Here is a 14,395-nt window from a genome sequence, read left to right as displayed (position 1 = left end):
AAAAAAAAAAAAAAAAAAAAAAAAAAAAAAAAGGAAAAAGGATACTCTAAATGACATATGGCCATCTACAGCACTCTGTGACACTGCCATCTGAAGCCCTGGGTGAATGTGTTTTTATGAGGAAATTACGTAGCTTTCTGTCTAAATCTGAGCATTCATATCTGTGTATTCTGGCCAGAAACCCTCTACAGGCTCTGAGTCACCAGTTTTAAATATCTTATTAAATCAATTTTCGCATCTCACACTATTTATTTATTTACTGTTTGTAACTGAAGAAAAAGATTACCTAAAATGTAAAACACAGGGGAGTTAGCCAGTTGGAAACTACTTAAATGGATTACTTATTGTTACACAGTGGGTGCAATGTATGAGTAACGCGACAAGTGAAGAACTCTACCACAACGCTAGCAGATGGAGCAACACGCTACAGAGCGGTATTCTGTGATTTAGCCGAGAAACTGCGCGTGACCCCAGGAGAGGCCTTCCGGGCTTAGATGGCCACGACCAACTGCTCTGCTCCTGAAGCTCAGTCTGCAGTGGTCAAAAGCAGACACTCCTGGATCTGTAGACCCTGGCGAGACCCCGAGCAGCAAATCTTCCGTAATTCTTGCTCTGCTCTGTGCACTTGAGTCAAGTGAGAATTTCATAGGTCACCTATTAGTTGTTTCCATTGTGTGTTCCATTCCAACATACAATGACTTACAAACAGTATTCTAAAGATTAAATACTTGCTGTAACATTAGCTTGACTATACAATAACTATTTATATCTAAATCTGTATATTTATCTCCCTATATCCTTACTGTATATCTATACTAGTTAAATGCACAGAAAAAGCACCGTTATGAGACTGAGACAATTTGTTTGACTAGGAATCCCAACAATTTGCAATGCTGAGCACATTTTAAAGGCTATAACTTCAAATGAGTTTTTACCATAGATTGTATTAATACTATATTGATATATTTATTTTAGACACGCAGTTATTAACTACTCTTCTAACAGGGTTTTAGTTTTTGTTTTTCACTTGTTATATGACTAAATGAGGAACCTATTTTATGCATCTTTAATTTATACCTCATTAATTTGATAAAAAGTAAAGCAACTGAAAAAGCAATGGGGATGTTAATATTCTCAGAAAGATTTGACCAGTACTCTTCTCTGTCTAAATAAAATTCTAAGTTCTTAAAGGAAGTCAGTGTCTACATGAGTAAGGGGGTGAAAAATAGAACCAAATGAATCAGGTATAAAGCCCACATAAGTTGCTCAAGTATACGACTAATCACGTTATCTGGCAATATATTGATAATAAAATAATTGTTTACTTTTTATGTCCATATCATATGCAGAGTATGGAGGAAAGGTGAGCCACTTAACATTTCAATAATCTGATTAATAACATTCTTAAGACCATTAATCAGGAAGGAAAAGGTTTATGTAGGGGGTTGGTTTTGAGTAAATTATGTCTCAGAGAATATGCTGTTTTACTGCCAGGAAGATATATTTAAAACTTTTTGTGTTAATTTTGCAATTTAAAGTAAGTATTGGGACTTCCCTGGTGGCACAGTGGTTAAAAATCCTCCTGCTAATGCAGGGGACATGGGTTCGATCTCTGGTCCGGGAAGATCCCACGTGCCGTGGAGCAACTAAGCCCATGTGCCACGACTGCTGAGCCTGTGCTCTAGAGCCCATAAGCCACATCTACTGAGACCTCGTGCCACAACTACTGAAGCCTGTGTGCCTAGAGCCCATGCTCCGCAACAAGAGAAGCCACCGCAATGAGAAGCCCGCGCACCGCAACAAAGAGTAGCCCCCGCTCGCCCCAACTAGAGAAAGCCCGCACGCAGCAACGAAGACCCAACACAGCCTAAATTAAATATATATTAAAAAAATAATAAAGTAAGTATGAACCACCCTTATTCCATTAGTTTTGTGTTTGATAAAATGCAAATAAAAATGTAATATTCATTGAGAGGAGCATGTAAACCATGGAAATATACACCTTTATTAAGCATTAAGGCAACATTAAATATATGCTTCTAATGTTAATCTCAGGTTTTTCCCACTTCTTACATAAACCCTTGCAGAAGCAGTGATGTGTCCAAGAAGGCAAAAAATGACACTTCCTCAAATACAGTCAGAACACCCTAGGGAATGTAGATGGCCATTATCAAGCTAAATGATATTCATTAGTACATAGTGTAACAACCATTCTTTGAGTGTGATGTTTCAGTGAATTATCAATTATTTACACTGAAACTCTCCAAGGAAGCTGGGAATTCAGGATGACTCTATAAGACAATCCAGTACAAATAATAAAGCACCCCACTGACCTCAGGATTCACTGCCTAACTCTTGGGCCATGTGTAGATTCTCCACAGACAGCTTCTCTAGTGCTAACTATCTCATCATTAGCAAAGATAGGAAGAGCTCGCTCATGCTTTCTACTACCTCCAATTACTGCAGAGTCACTCTTGATTGTGTTAGTGACGGGTTCTCTGTCATCTCTTGTTCCAGAATGATCTGCAGTTAAAGGACAGAAAAGGGGGAAGAGGGGGATATCAGTGAGCAAAAAGAAGAAATGTTTAAAAATTCATAAACTTTTAAAACCAGAAGAGAATTATAGAGGTCAATGTGGGATGTCTGCAATTTTAACCTTAAGCAATGCCCACATGCAATGGTCCACAGGAATAAAGAATTGAGAATCTAGGAGAGAAACGGGAAAGGACTGAAAATTAAACAAAACCAATTTCAAGAAACCATCTTGAGAACACAGAGTCCCAGCATTAAAAGATTTTAATATCCAGTGGACAAAGCTGTGTTTGGGACTGGGTAAAAGAAGAGCCATAGGCCACCTGCAAAGGAGTGTGTCCTCTCCCTTGATGTGGCATCAGTGCCAGCCTGGGCCACACAGCTGGACTCCGTCACGTGTCCTGAGATGGTGATGGGGGCTGGGCGGCTGCGGTGCAGAGCGGCCTTCAGCGGGACCACGTGGCTGACCTGCACAGCAGAGAGACAGCCCAGGAAGCCCTGTGCACCTGCCAGCGCCGTCTCCTGGTCCACGTCACTGTGTTCTGTGAAGCCAAAGAAACACCACAGGATTGATGACAGTGAAGGTGCAAACGGGCAATGCCACAATGGAATATTCCAAGTCTGGACAACGCAACAGCAATACATACTCAGCTGTTAAATCCCTTTTACTTTTGTCTTTATTACAAGAGATCCATTCAATCTTTCCACAACTACTGGTGAGACATCCCAGGTTAATAAAGACAAGTTTTTAAGTATGGCTAATTAAATATACTGAGAGCTCTCTGGAAATAATTAAAGTCTCTACAAGAATGGGTCAGATAATGAACTGATCAGGGTTCCTACAAGATGTTATCATATTAGAGGTTGTATCTCAAAAGCTTTTAGAGACTCTTAATTCTTCACGTACAGCAGTGAAAACTTTCATACCTCACTGACTTTTCTCCCTGTTTCACTGCCCACCTATCACTCAGACTGAGATATGTGTGTGCCCCCTATACATAGATAACTTCCCTCCATTTTAATGAGCATTTAGTTAATATGGAACTATTGTGGGACAGAGATTGGTTTGAGTGTCAAGATATTAATTCATAATTTTACAGTGAAGAAGATATTTCATGCTTGGCAAGCATGGAATCTACACAAGGGGAATTAATTGTAGACTTTTAACGTTCAAATGTTATCAGACTACGATGCATCCACCCATCCTACATGATCATAAAGCAGCAAAGACTACCTTCCCCTGTGCTGCACACACCGGGACACCAACATCTGCATTTCGGTCTTTTCAAAAACGAATATAATAAACATTGTATTTACTGAATGCTTATTATACGGTAGGCAGTATTCTAAGGGATTTGCATGCTTGTGTTTAAACCTTACAGAAGCCATGAGTATCCTATTCTAGTCACACAGACAAGACCCTTTAGGTTCAGAATTTTAGTGATTTGCCTGAGGTTAACTCAGCTGTTGGCATTGTGCACTGGACTCCAGGCCTGTTGGACTCCAAAATCATAAGCTTCTTTTGTTTATAACTGACACATTCTTTCCTTCACTTACATCTTCTGCGGTACATTTTTTTTTTTTTTTTTTGGCTTGATATCTATTCTTGAAATGACTCTGGGCAACTCTGTTCTGATTGAGCCTGTCTTGTTATATCAAGGTTTTTGAAGAACACTTCCTTCTGCCCCAATTTCATGCACATTTTATACCATTTTAATAAAAATACTGATTAGATGTTTAGCATCATGAATATCACACTCTAAAAAATCTGAAAATTAGACAGATTACATCACTTTCCTGTTGTGCTGGGGGATACAGTATTCAGACCCAGGTATCCTAGCTCTGGAGCCTATGTCCTTACCACTAGGCTGTCCTGCCTCGTAGCACAAAAAGCCCGGAGAGGCTATCACTCTGCTGCTCCGTGAGCACACAGGGAACCCTCAACACCCAGCACCACACAGTTACATAGGAGGCGCTTCATCAATGTGTATAAACCAAAGAACTAACTTAGTGCCACCACACAGCAGTCACTCATTTGAATGGATGGAGATACATTCAAATATACACATTTTTAGAAAAAGACAGCATTCTTGCTTTGGAGTTTTTTGGTTTATTTTTTATTTTTTTACTTTAACAAGGAATAAAAAGGAATACACTTTAATAGCAACATAATCAGAACAGTGCTTTTCATATTTCTTCTACAAGGTTTAAATCCTGAATAAAATTTCTATAGACCTTAAAAAAAAATCTTACCTTTTGAACAACAACAAAAAAAGTAAATAGATAAAATTCACTTCTCTGGTAAAAATTCGATATGAGGCAACTTTTAAAAACCCTACACCTTTAAACTGAAAATATTTACCTATTATAAAATATTGTAGAAAAAAGCTTTAAAATCTAAAACTTAAACTAGTCTGTCAATTAATATTTGTTTTAAGAGCTAAATATACAGGCAACACATTCCCTGCTGTTTGAGCATCTTACATTCTAGTAGGGGAGACAGACAATAAACATGAAACAGGAATGGATGAAAATTCTGAAGACTGATAATGCCATGAAGAAATAAATTAGAAAATGTGATGGAGTGTATCTGGAACAGAAATTTATCTTGATGGATTAGGTGATTCTTTGTGTGTCTATTTTAAGGATGACTCTGCACAGCCTATTCTCTTAATCGTCTGTAGATATTTTACTCCAGCATCTTCTGGCTCTAACACTTCGTTCTTAAACTTTGTAAGATTCCCTGTGATTTAGGAATTTTTATCAGATTGTCCCTGCTGTTTATCTCCTCTCATCTATTACGCATAGATCACGGTGGCCCCTTTTAATCTGCAGACACAGGATTTTCTTTAGCTTGGAAAATTTCATATGCTGTGCAAGCAACTACTGTTTCACTTTCATCCTTTTTAACCTCTGGACTCTGCCGAGTATTCACGTTGGGTCCCCTCTGCATATTCTTTAACTGCTTTTAATCTCCCTTCTGATTTCTATCTTTTAGGACTTGTTTTTATGTGGGTCAAGCGCTTCACTCACTTGCTCTTCCAGGGGACGATTTCAAGTATCCACAGAGATCATTCTTTTTTAGTCTGGAAAAATCATACTTGTAGTTCCTCTAGGTCTTTCTGCTGCTTTGCTAGAATTTCCTTACAGTGCTCTTACTTAGTTTCATTCAGGATGGGGTCTGTCTCCTTGCATAGCTTCATTCTGGTTGTTTTGGTTTCTCTCCCACTTGATTGCTGTTGAATCAAGGGTTGTATATAGGGTTGTTTTTCTCATCTGCTAGTTGATTCCCTGTCACTGCCTTCCTTAGGTGGCTGACGCCCAGAGAAGGTAGACAGCGTAACAGCTGTCCTTGTCAGTGAAGCTGCCATCCAAATGCCCACCCAACCTCAGGATAGAGAGGTCATGGTCCAAATTTCAGGATTCAGGAAATCCTCACATTTCAGGTCATTCTCTCCTCGGCAAAGAGGGAACACAGAAGCACTGAGTTTTCAATGCTGCCCTTTCCCCACGGGGTCCAGGGGTCTCTGCAAGCCAAGCATTTTCCAGGATCCTCACAATTCAGGGTCTCCCTTAAGACTCTTCTAGGCTGGTCCCCAGACTCTCTTCCAACCAGAAGCAGGGAGTCTCACAACACTGTCTCACTGGCAGCACCCAGGCACCCCACCTGGCTGCACTAGACCTTCAACTCCCTCGTTTCAGGAAAGTCAATGGGTCGGAACTAGAATCTGGAGAGAAAGGGAACTATGGGACTTAGCATCCATCCTCCCAGAGTTGAGTCCAGATGAAGTTAACAGCTATATTAAGTTGCTTATAAGCAGTACATAGTATCAGAGAGCTGCACTGACAACTGTGTTCATAAAGCCAGTGAACAAAAACATTTATCTTTCCTATTATCTGACTCCTGAAAATGCCAACAACATGTAAGGGTTAGAACAGGACAGGTGGGGGAATTGTAGATAAACACCTCTTACTTCATTGAAATCCTGATAAGACAATTGTGTTTGGGATGTTTCCGGTTAGAAAAATTCTTAACTGACTCAGAGTTTGCAGGTGGTCTTGCCTGTTAAAAAGTTAGCCTCAACTGTATCTTCCAACCAAGGGAATGGCTTCTGCTTTTGCAAAGAAATCTACCAAAAGTTCTGCAAGAAAATAGAGTAACAAGAAAGTAAAATCCGTATGAAGCGCCTTTCCATTTATTACGCAGAGAGAAAGGATATGACGTAAATGAAAAACAGTTAAAACAAGAAGCACTTCATGAAACTTCCTGTGGCTGTCAAAACAACAACAACAAGGAAAAACAAAACAAAACAAATAACTCAAAAGAAACCTAAGTAGTTTGGCCACACCTATGGAAAAGGGGCCACCTTAAAAAAGGATCTCAATACCTTTAATCCATAAAGATAAAGAAAGCTTGCCAGAAAACGGTGCAATGAATCAAAGGAGCTGTGCTAAGGACCAGCAGGACATTTTTACCATCACAGGCAATTACAACAAGGATTCAACAACAACAAAAGTTGGTGGAGAAGTCAAATGGCAAAGCAGACAGCAAATACTGTGTGGATAAAGGAGCAGGTTTTTTTATAAACAGTATTTATTTGCCAACCAAGCCTACTGCTCTGAGATACAACCTTGAGAACCTGATTAATGTACAAACTATTTATAGTGAGGCATCTCGGGGTAATCTGAGCTTCTCTTTTGCTTTCAGCATGAACTGTGTCATCTGAAGTGTCATCTGACTGGACATTTACAAAATCACAGTGTCCTTAAGTAACTGAATTAAACTTTCTTAGGTACCCTTTGGCTTTGAAGCAGGTTTTATATAAAATGTCCCTGAGATTGAAGTCCGTTCCTGAAGCTCTTCCGTGAGATGCCGTAGACATCCTCTTTCTTCTGACCACATACATTATTTACATCTGGCCTAGATCTCCACTGCAGAAATCTGAGTTACTTCCTGGCTCTGCAGCCTCAGAAGAGATAAATGATCCCTATGTGGTCACTGCCTTTAAATATACCAAAGCTACCGCTCACAATGAGTGAAAACATCTTCAGGCTTTTAGAAAACACTTCTAACATAAAAAACAATCTGTAAACACAACTCAGAACTTAATCTAATGAGTTTTGGATAAACAAAGCAAATGTAATGCAGCCTATTAATTATGGAGGAATATGAACCCAGTTTATTTGATGCAACCTGGCTCTTCCCACCATGATGTACCCACCGATTTTTGCTGTCAGTGTTCTTGGACTATTACGTACCTGACATAAAAAAGTAATAAATCGTTGAACTTCACTCAGCCTCTGAATAGTAATTTTCAGTCATTTTGTAATAGGTTAAATTATATCATTATTCAAAATGTGGACACATTTGCTATGAGAGGTTTTATGCAATTTCAAGTGTATGCAATGATCTTAATTGAGATTTTTTTTTTCATGTGGTGGAATTGTGACCCAATAAAAGCTTAATGAATTAGCAAAACAACTTTATACCTGCATATTTCCTTTGATTAATTACATAATTACATCGTAGAGAGATGTCTCTTTATATAATCTTTGAGTAAATAGGTCTCTCAAAGGAGCCGATTGAGGAATCATTCACTTTGGCCTCAGTACTTAACACATTTTGAACATGCTTAACAGAGAAACGACATCAGACTGCCTGCCTCTTCAGAAGGAAGAATAGAAAGAGAGGAACTGCTTTCTCTCTGTCCTCCAGTACTCACTTCTACAAATGAGAATGGAATGTAGGAACACTTTTTGGCTCCAATCATCGTTAACAAGCATTACTGGCAGCTATCAAGCAAGGAGGATAATTTATAGGTAACAATATCTTACTCGGATGACATGGAAACCATCTCTAACCCTCTTTTATACTTAACAGACAACACGAGCAGAATTCACATTTCACTGTCTTTCTTCTGACTAGTGCTATAGACCATCATTAGGCTGGCCGGTCCAGTATCTCTTCGCTGTTGGCTGTGCCCTCTCTCCACCCCAAAGGTCCTGTATCCGTACCGCCTGTCAATTCCATCCTCTCTCATCCATCAATGCCTGGTCTTTAATAAATCCACGCACACAATAGTGTAAGTCCCTGATCATGGCTTTATTTTTTACTTATTCCTGGTACAGGTACATTTTAAAGCATGTCAGTAATTAAAGAAAGAAACAATTGCTTTCTCCTTTTTATTTTAGAAATTATTTGAGTTTTATCATTGTATGAAGGCTTCTAGATTGTGGCAGCTGATAAATATATAATTTGCGATTTGTGACTTTGGTTTTCATCGTTTAGTATTTTTTGCAGTGTAAGTTGAGCTCTGTTTTACGATGTTTGACGGCCAAGTGAAAGTGATGCAGGTGACGTCCTTGTCAAAGGCGTACACCTGCCCATCCCACCTGGAGCGTGTACTCATGATTATATGTGCCTCTGACAAAATCCCACTGTCTACCTTATCATTTGCTCCATAGTTAATATCAGATAATATGTTTCGGCGTCATGAGTGCTCTGTGCTTTTGGAACATGACTCTTCTGATCGATGCTGGGGTATCATGATGAGGAGAAAAGCTGTTTTTAAGTTTCTAGGTATGGCCAATTCAAAATGATGTAGCTGACTGTCTGGAAACGATTAAAGCCGCCAAAGGATGAAGTTATGCTAAGTACTGAAGATGGTCTATGACATTTTAAGTATTAAAATTTTCAAAAATCAAGCTGATGAATACAAAAAAATGATTTTAAGTAGATTCCTTACTTTGCTTGCTCTAAACTATACTTCTCTTTTAAAATGTGCTTTTAAAATAACGCCTCCATTATCTTAAGGGACGTTTCACAATATATTTACAAAATTGCAGTGCCCTTAGGTTACCTGGCTCATGTTTTTTCCTCACGTCTGGGCTCTTAAGTGAGTTTTACATGAACGGTTCCTGACACATTGAGATTTTTCTCAAAGCTCTTCATCGGAGACTGAGTAGATGTCCTTTCCTAGCTGACTACAGACTTTATTTACATCTGGGCTAAACCTCCACTGCAGTAATCTGAGTGTACTCCCTGGCTCTATGGCCTCAGAAGAGAGAAATGATCCTCAATGGTCATCAATCACCTCTAATACACAAAAGCTACTACTCAGGATGAGTGAAAATAATCATCCAGCTTCTACTCAAATAAATCATAAAACTATTCTAACATATAAAAGTATCCAGATATAGAATCCAGAGTTTAATTTTATAGTGAATTTTAAATATGAAAAGCAAATTTAATGTACTTTATTGAATACAGGAGTATCTAAATTGAGCTGCTTGGCAAACAGCTGGGTCATCTCACCCCGGCTCCCAACTACTAATGACTATTAATGCCAAAGTTATTGAGTCTTTAAATATTTTAAGTGTAGTAGGGAGTTAGAGATGGTTTCCATGTCATCATAGTACAGCTTGGTATTATTTCTAAAATTTACCCTCCTTTTCAACATCTGCTAGTAATGTTGATTAATAGTGACAGTAATCCAAAATTATTCCCATGATTCTTCCTAAGTTTAAGAAATGAGTACTGGAGTAAAGTCAAAGAGGGGAAGAATTTCCTTTATTTCTGGGTTTCCATCTAAAATGGCAGTGGATGGTCATATCCTTAAATCTTTGGTTGAAAATAGGCAAATTATAACCCCCCAAAAAAACTGGTCAATGTTTTTTTCTGCTCCCTTAAAAGAAATATTCAGAAATTATAAAACGAAACAAGTATTTAATTTTTTTTTTGGCTGTGCTGCCCGGCTTGTGGGATCTTAGTTCCCTGACCAGGGATTGAACCCGGGGCCCGGCAGTGAAAGTGCTGAGTCCTAACCACTGGACCGCCAGGGAAGTCCCACAGTATTTTAATTTATTTTAATTTGGAGGATAATTTGGAACTATTTTATCCCAAGCAACATAGGGTACATTATACTCAATTAGATACACAGGAACATTTTGTATAATGATTATCTGTATGCCCACTAACCATAAATTCTGTGAGGGCAGAGGCAGTGTCTGCCTTGCTGAGTGGCATTCTCTGTGCACACAACAGGTGATCACAAAGTATGTGCTAAATGAACAAGGGAGCCAAACAGACTTATAAAAATGAAAAACATAGTTGATAACAGTGTGAGCACATGAGAATGTGCCTTGCAGACCTCCAACTAGATGAGAGGAATTGACCAAGGGCCCCAGCTGCTGGGCTCTGAAATCCATCCTCATACTTGGGCCAGTGCCTTGCTTCCCATGGGCTGTTCCCAGCCAACAGCTGATCATAGCAGGGACTCTAAGGCAGGCCCATCCTTTGGAAACATGGGACTCCTCTGATGGATGACAGAGTCATGGGCTCCCCAAAGACTGTTTAACCTCTGTTGACTGCACAGAAGTCTAGGATGCTTCTGTCTAACTTTCCCTCCCTCTCTCCTTCACTTGAAGGCAGAGCTGCACGGCATCTGATGGCTCTCCCAGTCTTGGCAAGCTCTCTCCCCACGTTCTCTTTCACAAGTGTCCCCTTAATAAAATCCTCACATGGTTAATTTTGTCTTGGCAATGGCTTCTTGGAGGACCCTGACTAACATAATAAGAAACTTCAAGATTGAGTAACTCTCTGGAAAACTACTAGTTCCATTTTAGCATCAATTTTGCTATAAATTAATATACCATATTACAATATAATAATATAGTATATAACATTTTGTTGTAAATTCATATACCACACCATATGACCATAAATTTTTAGTCTCCTTGAATTACAAATGATTTGAATGTAATATTAGCCTCAGGTCAAGATCCACACCTTAGGCACGTACCAAACAAATTCTTACTTTTGAACTTTAACCTTAATTTTCAGCATGAGTGATATGCATTTTAATAACACTCTGTTCTTGAATGAAAACATTAACATCTTTAATTCCTCATTAATCTGCGACATTCATTATAAAAAGGGAAACAAATATTTATATAATGAATGCTATTATTCTACTGTTTGATTAATACAATCCTCCTCATAAAATGCAGATCAGTTTCCCAATTCTTTTATAATATATTTGGCTTATTTCTATTCACACAAAATATTTTCATCAGCAACTCTGGCATTAAATTTGAAGATGTTATTTCTTCAAAAATATGATTTTATCAACATTATGCATAATTGTTAGAATTTTCTATCTTGCATTTTACATTTTTATGTAAAATGCCTCATCTCAGACCTTGCTAGACTGAGGAGCTCTTGAAATCGGGATTTGTTATAATTATCTGATTTTTTAATTACTGTAGTTGAATTTATGTAACTTATACTATGAAACTCACTTGGGATATTCCAATTAAGCTTCCAAATATCAGAGTGGTACTTTGCACATATTTTTTATCTCCACTATAGCGTACTGGAAGAACAATGAAATTGACATTTCCCCCGCTTGTTAGGAGAATAAGAGCGTACAATACTGGTGCTTATCATAGTACTAGAAAGCCTATAAATATTTACAAACTTAACTATTAACCTTCTCAAGGGCCAATATTTTGATCATTCACCCACAGGTCTGATCAAGCATTCTCAAGATTCTGAGATTATGTACAGGGAATGCAAGAAATGATATATCAAGGTATAAGTAAATGAAAAGGTTAAAAAAATAAAAGATTCCATTTATTATCTTGGACAAAATATTCGAGGTTAGGGTCAAATATCAAACTAGGAAGGAAAACCAGACTACAGAAAGTCTCCCACCCCCACTTTTATAACTAAAAAGAAAATCCCTTTTAAAATGTACTGCGCCCCTCTTTCCATTTAGTCCTTGCTGGCGAGCATAAAAAAAAAGCGCACAGGGCTTCCCTGGTGGCGCAGTGCTTGAGAGTCCGCCTGCCGATGCAGGAGACGCGGGTTCGTGCCCCGTTTCGGGAGGATCCCACATGCCGCGGAGCGGCCGGGCCCGTGAGCCATGGCCACTGAGCCTGCGCATCCGGAGCCTGTGCTCCGCAAATGGGAGAGGCCACAACAGTGAGAGGCCCGCATAACGCAAGAAAAAAAAAAAAAAAAAAAAAAAAAAAAAAAGCGCACATATTTTAATGTTAAAATGGCAAAAGTATGTTTCTACTTCAGTGCTATTATCAGAAGTAACTAGTGGATAGAAATAAGAATTATAAGGCATTTAGATAGACGCTGCGTTATAAGTCATTGGGTTCTAGCAGGAGTGGCTGGCCACTGCATCTCAACAAGGCAAACAGATCCGGACCACAACCTAAAGCATATTCACTAAGCAGCAGAAAAGCAATTGCTTCCTCCTCCATTTTCTTTTAGATCTAATCCTAGTTTTATCATTAGATAATGGTTTATATATTTGGCAGCTGACTGATACACAGTCTGTTATTTCTACTTTTATTTGATATTCTTGAAGTGTGAGGGCAACACCGTGTTTCATTATGCTGGACTGATGCATGGCACACGCCAGAGTGGCATTACTATCAACGTAGCATTCTTGCTTATCTTGCAAAATGTCCCTACTCACGATTACATATACCCCTGAGAAAGTACAGCTTCTGCCTTGATTATCATTCACTTCAGAAATGAAATTATGCAAGAGATTTCTTTTGGCATGATGAATGTGCATGTGGCGTGTGCGCACACGCGCGCGCGCGTGTGTGTGTGTGTCTGGCATATGACTCTTCTGGTCCATGTTTATGCATCATGATTACGCGAAAGGCCATTCCTTTTACTTACCTAGAATCCTGCCCAGTACAAGGGATCTGACCGCACTGAGTTCTGTACCTGATGCAAGGTGGACTTGTCTCCTCGCTTTCTCGTCAATCTATAAAATTGTTACATGAGATGCAAACATCCAAACGGATGCCGTTGTTGAGAAGAGGACAGGAGGCAAAGGAAGACAAAAGAAAATGATAAAATAGGCAATAGTTAATATGGCCCCAAAGATTTAGGAAAACAAAGTTTAAAGAGTCAGCCATTTATACAGGTGAATATTATTTTCTAAACTATTTCTATGCACCCTCAGATACCAGCGCACCCCACCTTCTATCCCCTTATATCACTTTATTTTTCTCCACTGTATAAGAAAGCCAAAATGGGGAAAACCAACAAAAAGATACAAGCTATTCTCATCTTGATACTTTTACTTAGCTGGGTATTTTCACTTGAGTCATTCACTTAAGAAATTTTCCTCTACCTAGAGGGCTGAAACATTAGTGCTTTTCTTCAAAAGCTGGTAGAGTGAATAATTCAACTTTCTCTGCTGTAATTCACATCATTTTAAAATTTATTCTGATATTGCAATCATTAATTTCTGTGCTAGAATTATGGTTGCATGTACACCCATCTGAAGTAAACTGGTTTCATTAGAGTAGCAATGGTCCTACCAATAGCATAATGTGCTAAACTAGAAAGTATTTCCCTCCTGAGTAAAGCAAAACAAATAGGAAAGTTTGGCAATTTTAAGTATCGAATATTAATAATACTTTGGACAGAATCTTATTGCTTAAAAAAACTGAACACGTCTGATGGTCTATGATCTATGCAAGAACAGCAACTGAAAGGATGTCTTTGTTTAATCTATCCATTATCCAATTTCTGCTGTAGGTCCTTCTTGCTGGGGAGCATAATTTTAACCATTGCTTCTGTTGCATTTTCTCTATTACCTCCACAAAGACCACTGCTTCTTCTCTGTTAATCTTTATGTGGTGAAGCTGCCCATCTGCCATGTTTTTGAAATCAAAGTTAACAACATCGGGTTCTTGATGTCTATTTAGCTTGTACCTGATCTGCAAACTTCCTAAAGTAGGGGGAAAAAGTTATATTTTAGTTAAAATTGTATTTTAAAAACTACTTAAAAAAACTCAAGAGTCCTTTTTTTTTTTTTTTTTTTTT

The 14,395-nt window shown here is 38.5% G+C and overlaps 1 protein-coding gene across 1 annotated transcript in view; it reads right to left on the bottom strand.

Annotated features, from left to right (window-relative positions):
* LOC103075362 (contactin-associated protein-like 4) overlaps window positions 1–14,300 on the bottom strand; it is a gene marked incomplete at its 5' end in the record, with an annotated part of 17,629 nt that extends 3,329 nt beyond the window's left edge. The window contains 3 exons of the mRNA XM_007456453.1: window positions 2,452–2,523; window positions 13,238–13,325; window positions 14,167–14,300. Coding sequence (XP_007456515.1) covers window positions 2,452–2,523; window positions 13,238–13,325; window positions 14,167–14,300 — 294 coding nt within the window. The remainder of the gene's footprint in view (window positions 1–2,451; window positions 2,524–13,237; window positions 13,326–14,166) is intronic.
* Window positions 14,301–14,395: the final 95 nt, after the last annotated feature.

This window comes from Lipotes vexillifer, unplaced genomic scaffold (assembly GCF_000442215.2).
Source record: "Lipotes vexillifer unplaced genomic scaffold, Lipotes_vexillifer_v1.1 scaffold819, whole genome shotgun sequence".
In the NCBI taxonomy this organism is placed as follows: Eukaryota; Metazoa; Chordata; class Mammalia; order Artiodactyla; family Lipotidae; genus Lipotes; species Lipotes vexillifer.
The sequence above is the reverse complement of the archived record's forward strand: the minus strand, read 5'-3'. Positions and strand labels throughout refer to the sequence as shown.